Source organism: Phycodurus eques, chromosome 2 (assembly GCF_024500275.1).
Source record: "Phycodurus eques isolate BA_2022a chromosome 2, UOR_Pequ_1.1, whole genome shotgun sequence".
Taxonomy (NCBI): domain Eukaryota; kingdom Metazoa; phylum Chordata; class Actinopteri; order Syngnathiformes; family Syngnathidae; genus Phycodurus; species Phycodurus eques.
The window spans coordinates 41,095,144-41,107,699 of record NC_084526.1 but is presented as its reverse complement, the minus strand read 5'-3'; the positions used below and the strand labels follow the sequence as shown (position 1 = coordinate 41,107,699).

Here is a 12,556-nt window from a genome sequence, read left to right as displayed (position 1 = left end):
TATTGGGTTTTAAGTTTGGAGAAAATGAGCGACGGTTTCATGAGATGGGCCTTAACTACTCAGAACCGTTTCTGTATTTTGCCCCATTTGTGCATAGATTATTTGAATTTACACGGATACAGAAAATGAAATGAGGGAAGATTCTTTTTAATTTGCATATTGAATGGGACTTTTTTCACACTTCTCTGTGATGTGTCAAATTCACAAGCCATTAGTTGTTTTCATTTTAGAGGGACTTTAATGTGTTGTGCAAGCATGCGCAATCAAGCGTCCGTTGAGTGCAAAGCCCAAGGAGTGAGTGTAAGTAAGTGTAGAGTAATTCCCTGTATATTTTTCTGCGGGGTCTGAGAATACAGAGGGGCTCATGTTGTTCTATGAAGCAACGCGAGTGAATGAGGTCTTTTCGATGAAAGTGGGTTTCCATGTATATTTAATGCAATGGTCTGTTGAGCACTGCTCGAATGCAGTTTCTAATGAGGGCTGACATTTTGAAAACAGGCCGGGCCACCAGTCGCCTCCTCAGGTGCACAAAGCAGTCAGAGCAGGGAGCAGACTTATTTTTCATCCTTCGCATTCGTCATGACTCACTGATATCGCTTTCCATATGGTGTACTGTTGAGATGCTGCGTATATGTTTGCAAGAACATCTATTTCGTCTTACTTGGTACAGCACATACTCACAGAGGTGAGAAGCAAGAAGCACTTTATTATCTGAACGGCAATTTCACATTTCTTTTTCACTGTACAAAGGAGCAGTTTTCATCAAGAATTTCATGACTCGGTTTTCCTTTGTAGCTCTAACAGGTTGGCACTTCCCAAAAAACCCGAAAGCAGCCTTTGACTGGTAGATTCTAGTCATTGTCCCGCAAAAGCTATTATCCTTAATGACTGTACTTTTGCGGCTTTTGGTGTGTGTGTTGTATTTTAAATAGTTGAAGGAAATTGGGAAATTGAGCTGATATAGCAGATTCTTGTCTTTGTTAAAAAGGCACATGCAGCTAATGGTTTCAACTTTAAAAAAAAAAAATATATATATATTCACTTTATATATTACAAATATTAAGGTTATTAACAATCAGAAAATAATCAAAATTGTTTTGTTTGTTCCATCGGCTGTACAGCTAATTCACAAAATAAACCTGAGACCATGAAATAAATTACTTACATGTAGAAAGATTGCCACATGGTAGCCATAAAAAAAAAAGCCTCAAGACATTTTTGAACCCACTACCTTTTTTCAGTCCATGAAAATATGACTGTCCTGCCTTTATCATAAAATATACAAAGTATTCTAACGTGTCATAAAAATATCGGTTGAAATATCAGCGGTTCATCTCTCCTTGGGCATATTTAAATGTTTTAACATTCGAAATATGATTTAGCATAAAAAGACATCATGGTACACCTACTGAATGAAAATGTATCATTTTCCCACTCCCATTTAGTGTTTTTTTTGCTGGGTTCCAAAAAACTGTGAAGTCCGATTTCTTTCACCTTCGAAGAAAAATGCATTGGAACACTGCTTAAAGTTGGAATACATACAAAGTTTGCCCAGTTCACAGAGGAAAATCTCTTTCTCAGTATGACCCTAAATTAATTTCGAAGTCCGTTATTTCCTCTAGTAATTTATTTATTTTAAATAAAAACTATTTCAAATTCAACCAGTCATGGATTGTTTTTTTTTGGAGGTTGTGGCTCCTAATGGTAATCACGCACTTATTGAGGTTGGTGGACAACGATTTTTGTTTATTTTTAATTTTTTGTCGATTATTTGGAACGCTTTGAGGTCGGATGTCGGAATTTACTAGCGGAATAGTCCCTACGTCCCAGCTGTCTGGAACACGGAATGACACTCACACAGATACAGACACAAACTCCATATGCAGGCAGTCAGTCCGTAAGTCAGGTTTGCTCATGGGGAATTGCTATACAACACGTTAGTGATGGACCATTTCTGTCCAGTGCATTTCTGCAGAGCCAGTTGGTAACCAAACTCATTGTCACTGTTTGCTACAAGCTCCAGGCATCTCCTTGATTTCCTGTTCTGAATGGCTCCTCCCTGAAAAGATTAAAAAAAAAAAAAACATGTTGGTTAGCATTGTTCTGGCTCCACAAGAATGTTATTCTTAAATAACATTTTGACACGCAATGTTATGCACATTTGTTGTCGAAATCTCTGACTGAACATTTGTTGTCACCTGAGTGAAGAGCCAGTGTAGTTTCATGCGTTTGGCTGTGGCGTAGCTACACTCGATGAGGCGTGGTCTGCTGTTCACGTCCACCAGGCACTTGTTGTCGTCATCGTCAACAGTGGGACTGAGGAGGCCGAGCAGGAGGTGCTGAGTACTGGTATAGTACACGTTCTGTAAGAGCATAACACCTTGGTTTTCATCTCTGAGGCAGAGAAAGAGTATGGTGAAAGGATCAACTTAAGTTTGGAGGAGGAGAAGAACAATGGAATTGGATCTGTAACTTTCTGAAGAAGAATTCAACATGTGGGAGGACGTACTGTAAGTGATGAATAGGAGAGGACCTAGAACAGAGCCTACACCTGTAGGAGCTGGGGAGTTTTCAATTATATTTGACAGATATGATTTTCCCCATTCTAAACAAGGATTTCTAAATTAGATTTCCAATGTTTAATTCTCAACTCCAAGAAATTGCCAAACCTTCGGAAGAATCCCAAACACTTTATTTCAATTCACTGCTGAATGACGCAAAAATGAATACAGCAGACAACACAAATACATGATGGATTCGGAGTAAGCATGAATATTCAGTCCTTACAAACAGCGTTTTTTTCTTCTTCTTCAAGGGAATAGGCTTTGTGTATTTAGCTGAGGGATACTGATCATTTGAGAATTTACTGAGGAAATAATCTCCATTCAAAAACGAAAAAGGCTTTGCATTTAAATGTGGGAGGGAGCGAGGTTGGAGATTTACAAATGGATTTGAAATGTCTGCTGCTCATACAGAGAATACATTACATTTGATCATGACCATACATGCATTTTTTGGGGTGTTTTGATTTCACAACCTGATGGGTTGGCTGACCGAGCATCGTATTGTCTTACGAGTAAAAAAAAATCTTTCCACTACTGCATGACATCCCTGGACAGTACTAGGACAACTACATGTTACTAGTGAGGCAAAACTGTGCAGACATCTGTGCACTACTAGTATTACTAGACGCTATGCTAGACGCTAAATGGTAGAATTTTCCAGTGTCACTACTAGAACTAGTTGTACGCATTTGTCAACTAGTTTTGCTTCGCAAGGAACAAGTAGTCGTCCTGCTGGTATGTCACAATTGTACTACGAGTGGATGAAGAATGCACTAATGCATGGACCTAAAGCTGGGTATCAAGGATTTTGAATACATTCTCATACAAGCTGTTTGAGCATTTATTTGATAAAATGATCAAATGGCTTCTATACCCTTGATATCAAATTAATGTAATTTGAGCGCTTATTCAATATCCTTGATATTTAGCTTAAGGTCGTAATAGTAGGCCCAAAGTGGCACGAGTAGTGGGGGAAAAACGTCACAATTGAGCCCTGGAGTAAAAAAAAAAAAAAAAAAAAAAAAAAATATTATATATATATATATATATAAATATATATTCCTTGCGCACTTTTAGAATTACTGATCAAGAAGAATGTACAAATGATGCAATAGGTTAAGTTGGTATTATTGAAAGAAAGCCAGAGTAGTTAAGACCAAAAAGGTTTGAAGTGTCACAGCAAGGTTAAAACAATATGCTCGGACAAAGAAGGATTATCAATAGCATCTTGATGAGGCTGGCGAACACAGATGAGAATAAAGGTGTGCTAACATTTCAGGACATTTAAAGTCGCTGTTATTTAGGCTGACCCATCCTGAACAAACTAACAGCCCAATTAAGCTTCACACTTGTGAGGCAACATGGTTTGAAATGCAACAGCGGCTGGAAAATGAGAAAAGAGCGCCAACCTGCGGTGTCATTCCGTGACAGAGGTACACGATGGGAACGTTGTCATTGTCAGGCCCCTGATCCAGACACACGTCGCTCTTCAGAGAGTTTTTCAGCTGAAAGACAAAGATGCATGCACACAACAATTAGTGAATAGGGCATTAGTCAATAAAGTCAATCAAATGAAAAAGCCAAAGGTTGCACTCAAGTAAAAGACTACTGGTATTTTAGAATCATATGACTCAAGTTAAAGTAAAAAGTAATCCTCCAATCATTACGCAAGGGTAAGTTCAGTGAAAAAACTACTCATGTACTGTGTAACTAGTGAGTGACTTTTGACTTATTTTTAAAAATCAGAGCATGAACATAAAATTAACAAAAATCCACAACAGGAATGTGCAAGAGGACAGAAGAATGTGAGCCATAATGTTGGGATATGAATTGCATTTTTTTCTTCATAAAAATGCAAATGCTGCAGCATTACCTATGACCTTGTCACACAGTTATTAGAGCATGGTCTGCCTGACTGGTGCACCACAAGGAGCTCCAAGAATGGTGCTTTGAGAGTGCAGCGTGAACAGCAGCGGAACACTGCCAGGGATGATTCCACTCCCCACTGGCTCCTGTAGACGTTTACTTTGTGTGCTAATCAGTAAAGCCACAGGCAGCACAAAGTTTTTCATGAGAGCTTCAATGTAAACCTTTCAAGTTTAAAAAAAAAAATTGCAATGTTTGCGACACCTGTGGAGACGAACTTGGAAAATTTCAAAACTGGTAGATGAGAGTGTCGATGCCTTGACGTCATCGTTGATGTGCAATTGCGAGTGTAAAATCACCATCACAATCAACGGTTCTTGCTCTGACATAGTGCTGTAGCACACCCTACCGTTTACAAACACAGTTTCGGTCTTAAATCAGACTGATTGCGGCATTCACCAAGAACAGTCTAAAAGACTGAAGGGCGCAGTATGGCGCAAGGCACTATATAAACTAATGTATAAGAGCATTTCACTCTCCTGGGAAGACTTTCTACAAGTGTCTGACTTTTCGAGGACATCCCAAAGGTCTTTGATGTCCTTGAGGTCGGCCTTAAAAAAGTGCTTCAATGTAACGGACAATCTGTTCTATCAAGGTTCCACTGCGATGTGTTGCTATTGGTGTCCGGTGGTATATGATAGCAATATAAGGTATAATATACCAACTTGATCGTTGTGGTGTTTGGTAACTCAAGTCAAACATTTCCTGAAAAGTAGTAATTTTGGAGATGCGAGGATTCGGCCCGACTGAGGTGATATCTTGTTTGAATATATAGACAAAAAAAAAAAAAAAAAAAAAAATGAAAACTGAAAATTTAAAGAAGACCAATCAAAAGTAAATGTGGATAGACAATGTGTTGTGGCTTCTATTTTTGCCTGGACTTAACAAGGACGACAATCTGTGCCGCTGTAGTGACCACAGACAAGCACATCAAATGCACGCAACAAATATAGAATAATGAGGTCTGCGGACACGAATTAATGTAATAAGGCTGGCCTGCTTCCTTGGTTTCCAGCTGCCGTTTGTCAGTTTGCACAGGACAAATCACCTCACACAACAGAAGGCCGCAATAGTGCGGTCCGACCGTCACTGTGCATTAGGGAGCGTCTCAGATGAGATGTGGGAGGAGAGAGACATTTCAGGTTGGGCCAGTAAAAACAGTGCCAGCATATGCCTAGGTAGCTGTGTGTGTCCTCCTGACTAATATAATTCTGATGCAAAGTCCTCAAGTTGGATTAGCATTATCTACAGTTTAAACTACAATGGTCCTCAACTGACCTCCACCAAGGTTGAACCGCAAACAAACGCAGCTTCTCTGTCCTCTGGTTTGCAGAGGAGGAACATCCCGTCACCTTTCGTGCGACTCGCGCGGGTTCGATTCCCAGCCAGCGTCTCAATACGCAGCCACCGCCGGTCCCGAGGCAAAAAATGGGTGCGTGGCATCAGAGAGGGCATCTGGTGCAACTAAAAACTGCCGAACAAATCATTTGTGTGACTCGCCTTGGCGACCACTGATGGGACAAGCCGAAAGTGGTAACAACTTCAAAAGACGTGTGGGGGGGTGGGGGGATATTGTATTGTAACTTCAAAATGCAAAAATTTGAAATCCAATTCCCTCCAAAAAGTGGAACTTATCTGTCTGTCTGTAAATTAGCAGGCTACTTTCTGGTTCATTGAGAGTGGCACAAGACAACAACCGAGTACCATTTCTGATTCTGAAGTGCTAACTCACCCAAACGGCTACAAGAGAAATAAACTCACAAATGTAAAAATAAATACAAATGTGGGGGTGCTGTATTTGTGTCTATCTGCTCATCAATTTGTTAGCAGACTTCGGAAAAGGATCTTAAGATTAAAGGGCATTCAAGGGAATATGTTCCATGTTTTAACTCAAATGGTTAAATAAAGACAAAATAAATACCTCTATCTGCATTGTGCTACACATCAGAAATGTTTCTTGGGAAATAACGTGTAGTTTTTGCTCGATTCTGCAAACCAACCAACGATCAAAACAAAGCGACGGCGGCAACAGCAACCCTGCTGTGTTTGTGATTGCAGCAATCGACCGCCAAGCACAAGGGGGGGATAAAAATCAATTAATGAAGCATACAGTGGTACCTTGACTTGCGAGTGACCTGACTTACGGGGCTTTCAAGATACGCAACGGGTAAATGGAATTTCCACTTGTTGCTATGTGGAAAGATGATTTGCGTGCGAGTGTTCTGAGTAGCGGCAGTGGGATGAATTAAACTAATACGACACAGGCGCCATTATTTTCTTTCGGCCTTAGCCAAAAGGTCAGTGAGGTGAGCTTGAGGTGAGCTTGAAAAGGTGCAATAGCTTACTACTCCATATGCAATGGTTTCGCTGTACATCCTCATCTCAGGGTAGATGTTGACCAGGTACCATCTGAAGGTTTTACACTGCAGCCTCTTCCTCAGAGCCTTCCTTTCTGAGATGTCGCCGATGTCAATGCCAGAGTCCTGGATTCACACAAAAACACCACACAAACGCATACAGGGCAAAACATTGATTAGCCACAATTGATGGGTGTAAATAACTTCACAGCCATCTGTTGTGTTTGTGAACAGCCTCCATAAACCTTGGACATATCCCATTTAGACTTTAAAAGCATCAATTGTTCAACTTGCCACATCGCATTTCCACAGTCAACGTTATTATCGGCTCAGTCTTGGGTCAATCTCATTTCATCATCAGTGATGCTTTTCTTTATGTCTCATTCAAAAATGCATTCAAAGCACAGTGTCACCGAGGTTCCTCTCTGGCGGCCAGAAAACATCTACAAGTGACTCATGCCGTTGGTTTTCAGTCTCGCCGAGGTAAACCAACAGTGGCAGTTGCCCTGCGTGCTTAATTCTTTGGGCCGCGGCTAAATTTCATGCTTAGTGAGTACAGCCCGAGTTAAACGCCTCATTATTGACTGAATCAATTGCCTGCAGACGTTCATCTATTCAACAGAATATACAAAGGCCCCTAAGGGATAATAGAATTAACATAAGAAGACATCGGGTGCTGATCTAATTATTCATCAACTTCAGTTCAAAAGAATAAAAACATTTATCTGTTAATTCCTTCTGAAGACAATCCCACCCCCCTAAGACCTAAATACTGTTCAGTGAAACCTCTAAAGTCAAAGACAATCCATTTTCAGATGCTGATTTGACTTTTTTTTTTTTTGTCCTGTCATGCAGAATGGTGGATTTTAATGATGCAAGTTTTTCTGTGCAGTAGGGGAAATCAAAATACTCCCTCTATGGTTGTTTATATTGTGATTATTTCATGGAAATGGAACCGTACAGAACAAGCGCATTGTGAGGTGACAAGAGAGAGACAGAAATGCAAAAAAAAAAAACTGGTCCAGCTGAGACAGCCCCAAAGAGTCATGACATACATAATAAGCCTTGTGAGTACCCACCTCGCATAATTTTGCGCTGGTTACAAGTTCCCTGACGGGTGATCATTATCCTTGCACCGTGTACATGTGTGGTGTTCAGTTATGATGTAAAACAGAAGAACCTGTTGGGGATGAGACTTGATGGCTACGGGGCACTGCTGACCCCAGACCCAAACCACCCTAGCTCCCCACGGTATGTGCACGTTTAGATCTCGAATGCATTTTTCCCATAGGAAGCAATGTAAATAATCTGCTCGGAGTGAAGCTGCTGCTCATAAACTCTTAATTATTGGTACAATCTTTTAGTTCAAATGTAGTCACAACACACTGTAGTCTCTATCACTAACCTATGCTAACTAACACTGTAGTGACGTCATAATTACAGTAAATATTTGTATGAAATATTAGCCCAGTCACATAAAACAGTAACATTTGCTGTGTGTTTGTGGGATTATGACAGAACACCAAAAATTCAGAATCCCGCCTCGACGCGGCGATACTCTAGCGCCGCGGCGATACTCTAGCGCCGCGGCGCCCCGGCTGGCCCCGGGTAGGCGGGGGAGGGGCTGCTCCCCCCCACCCGCTGCGCAGAGCCGCTCGCGACCGGGTCGGGGTGCGCCCGGACGAAGGGCGCCCCCTCTCCAGACTTGCACCGCATGTGTCTGGTGCTAAATGACTTGCAGACGACCTGATTCTGGGTCAGGGTTTCGTGCGTAGCAGAGCAGCTCCCTATTGAAAGTCAGCCCTCGATCCAGGTTTTTGTCGGCCGGACCGCACCCTCGCCAAGCTACCAGGGGGGTGGGGCCCGGGGGTGGAGTTGGGTGTGAGCGCTCCGGGCCGGATGTGCGATATCCGAGCTGGGTGTCCGAGCTCCGTGCTGAAAGCCAGAGGTCCGTGCTGGAAGTCAGAGATCCTTGTTGGTCAGAGGTCCATGCGGGTAGTCAGAGCAACATGCTTGATTTTAGAGCTCCGTGCTGGTCAGAACTCCGTGCTGGAAGTCAGAGGTCTATGTGGGAAGTCAGAGGTCCATGCTGGAAGTCAGAGCTCCATACGGGAAGTCAGAGCTCCATGCTGGTCAGAGCTCCATGCTAGATGGATGTCAGAGCTCCGCGCTAGAAGTCAGAGCTCCGTGCTGGTCAGAGGTCCATGCGGGAAGTCAGAAGTCCAAGCGCGAAGTTGTCATTGGTGGTGAATCACGCACGGCTTGCTGTTATTGAACTTGCTAAATGTCGTCGTTGGTACACACACATCTTCACAAAAACTGATGGTAGGATGTAATAGTGTCTGTATAATCCTCGAGGCTGCCAGTTGAAGTTGCAAAGACACTCCAATCTGTGCACAGAATATTGTTTTCCCTGGTAGGACAGTCAATGTGCTGCTTGTATTTAAGGAGTTCGTGGTTGTGGTTTGCTTTGTTAAAGTCCCCACGAATAATGACGTATGAACCTGGGAGCTGTTTTTCAAGTTTGTTTACTTGGTCCGCTTGCGTTATCATTGCGGCGTTTGTGTTAGCCCGGGGGGATGTAAACACCGGCGAGAATGAATGGAACTCGCGTGGCGAGTAGTGTGACTTACAGTTAAAAAACACCGACTCCAAGTCTGGGCTGCAGTGTGTATTGAACACCGTGACGTCAGTACACCATTTTTTCGCTTTTGTAGAAGCATATTCCGCCACCTTTGTTTTCCTCGATAGGTTGGTGTCACGGTCCGCTCTGTATTGCAGCGGTTACTGCAGAATCAACTATATGTCAAGGCTGAGAAATGTGAGTTCCACAAGGCCTCCATTTTCTTTCTGGGTTTCGTCCTGGCTCAAGGTGAAGTCAAAATGGACCCTTGCAAAGTCGATGCCGTTGTTAATTGGCCTACTCCCACGTCACGCAAAGATGTACAAAGGTTCTTAGGGTTCGCAAACTTCTACAGAAAATTCATCAGAAATTTCAGTTCTATAGCCTCTCCTTTGCATGATCTTACCTCGCCACACTGACCTTTTGTATGGAACCCGCTTTGTCAGGCAGCTTTTCAAAAACTTCAATCGATCTTTACCTCCACTCCCATCCTTACTTTGCCAGATCTCAAACAGCAGTTTGTGGTAGAAGTCGATGCGTCTGATGCCGGAATAGGAGCAGTGCTCTCCCAGAAATCTCTCAAGGATGATAAATTACATCCTTGTGCTTTTCTCTCCAAAAAACTGACCCCAGCTGAAAAAAATTATGACATTGGTGACCGTGAACTGCTGGCAGTCAAGGTGGCTTTGATGGAGTGTAGGCACTGGCTAGAGGGGGCACAGACTCCGTTTTTAGTATGGACAGATCACAAGAACCTTGAGTACATTAAATCTGCTAAAAGATTAAATGTGAGGCAGGCTAGATGGGCTCTGTTCTTCACTAGATTTAATTTCATGTTATCCTACCGACCTGGTTCTAAAAATGGTAAGCCAGATGTTTTGTCACGTATTTTCTGCGAAGATAGACCCTATCTACCTAGACCCTTTTCCGACCCTAAGACTATTTTGGCCAAGTCATGTTTAATTTACGCTTTTGTTTGGGACATTGAAACTTGAAAGGAATATAGAATACTTTATATTCTAATATGTAATTCTAACTAGTTTGGAAGAGAATGTGTATTGGAGTATAGGAGTATATTGCAGGAAGGCCCCCAGCGGGGGGTATGTGGCCCCATCAGGGGATATTTGGAGACAGATGGCAAAGAAGAAAGGAACTGCGGGGAGCCACTATAAACGTTGAATGCAGGAGACATCGGCAGGCGACGTCTGGACCCAGATCAAATAGTCATCATTTGGCCGAACAACGATGACGTCAGATTACGGACCAATCAGACGACAGCGATTCCACACCGGCCTGTTTGAAACATTGTATAAGTCTGGGGGAGAGTCAGATAGTTTTGTTCTACTACTGTATCTGCTAAGAATAAGTTAGGGTAGTTATGAACCCAGAGCTCTGGAAAATGTATAGACTCCTCTGTCAGGAATAAATTGGTTGCTTTTTATACATTGTTGTGAACGACGTTCTTTCACGAAAACGAACACGCTTGGAACCACGGAAATTAGGGGATTTTAAAACACAGGTTCCTTCAAATGGTGACCCCGACGTGATCCTGAAGGAACAATACATAAAAAGACAGAGGAGCGGACAGGAATTCAGTTGGACTGCAAATCTCCCCGGTGCACCGAAATAAAAAAGGTGAGCGGAAGCCTGTTTGAGTATATCACGAATTCTGCGCATTGGAAATTACGAAATTTGGGAGACTTGTGGTACAGTTGTTTTGTTGTCTATAGTTAATAAGACGTTGTGTTGTTAAAATTGCATAATTAAAGTCAGGGTAACGGATATATTTATTAACTAAATAAATAAGGCATACATATTGTATGTATAAATAGGTATGCATATGATATTCTGGAAGATAAATTAAATAATAGATAAATTTAGGCGTGTACCCGGCGGATGGGATCAAGCCAGAGTAGCATCTTGACTTTCTATTTCCGGGTCAGCAGAGCGGACCAGAGCGGCTCTGCGTGCCTGGGATAAAAGCCTGAAAACAGTACGGGAGGTTTTTGGTGTAAGAAAACGCTTCGGAGTTTGAATAAATGATGTCCAAGTTGCTATCTGAGCTGGTGAATGGGATTTGATATATTGCTTAGAGAGTGGCGGCACGGTGTACGACTGGTTAGAGGGTCAGCCTCACAGTTCTGAGGACTGAGGTTCAATCAGCGGCCCCGCCTGTGTGGAGTTTGCATGTTCTCCCAGTGCCTGCGTGGCTTTTCTCCGGTTTCCTCCCACATCCCAATAACATGCATGGTAGATTAATTGGAGACTCTAAATTGCACGTAAGGGAGACTCTAAATTGCACGTAAGTGTGAATGTGAGTGCGAATGGTTGTTTGTTTGTATGTCCCCTGCGATTGGCTGGCAACCAGTTCAGGGTGTACCCCGCCTCCTGCCCGATGACAGCTGGGATAGGCTCCAGCACGCCCGCGACCCTAGTGAGGAGAAGCGGCTCAGAAAATGGATGAGTGCTTAAAAGAGCACTTGAAGTGAGGGTGCACCAAATGGTTTATGACAGGACACAGGCGTCCTCAGCTGGGGGATGGGGGCAGCTTTATGACAGGCGTGTGTGAGTTTTACGAGTTTATGGTATTGCAAAGGCCAAGGAGATTTACAATAGGATCGTTTAATTAATGATATGGATAGAAGCCTGGTCTGTAGTGGTTTAGGTGTTATGGTTCAACCAATAAGTGTGCTGTGTTCAGTTTTGTCTGTGTGGTGTATGTGAGAGGACATTCACTCCTGGGTCCAGGTTAATGTTATTGTCTGTGAAGTCTCGCTTGTCATGTCATGTTAATTGTTTATGTTTTGTGTTTATGTCGTCTTAATTAAAAGCAGAAATGGAGCACTACTGAGCTGGCTGACAGGAGTAGTGAAGGATGTGATCACGTGAAAGAGACTATAGACCTTAGTTACCAAGGACCGTGTGACTGACTAGAGAATACGGTCTACAGACTGTTGAATGACTGATTTGTTGAAATAACATTATTTTACAGGACGCCCAGGAGGATGGAGCTTGATAGTGTTATTGTTGTATTGCAGGATGTTGGTGTGCTGACTTAACGCTGATTTTATGTGATTCTTGGTTTA

The 12,556-nt window shown here is 42.6% G+C and overlaps 1 protein-coding gene across 1 annotated transcript in view; it reads right to left on the bottom strand.

Annotated features, from left to right (window-relative positions):
* Positions 1-686: 686 nt before the first annotated feature.
* The window catches only part of galnt18b (UDP-N-acetyl-alpha-D-galactosamine:polypeptide N-acetylgalactosaminyltransferase 18b), a 74,690-nt gene continuing 62,820 nt past the window's right edge, over positions 687-12,556 (bottom strand). Inside the window, exons 8-11 of the mRNA XM_061670713.1 lie at positions 6,836-6,973; positions 3,974-4,069; positions 2,199-2,363; positions 687-2,059 (exon numbers count right to left, since the gene is read on the bottom strand). Coding sequence (XP_061526697.1) covers positions 1,913-2,059; positions 2,199-2,363; positions 3,974-4,069; positions 6,836-6,973 — 546 coding nt within the window. The 3' untranslated portion in view covers positions 687-1,912. The remainder of the gene's footprint in view (positions 2,060-2,198; positions 2,364-3,973; positions 4,070-6,835; positions 6,974-12,556) is intronic.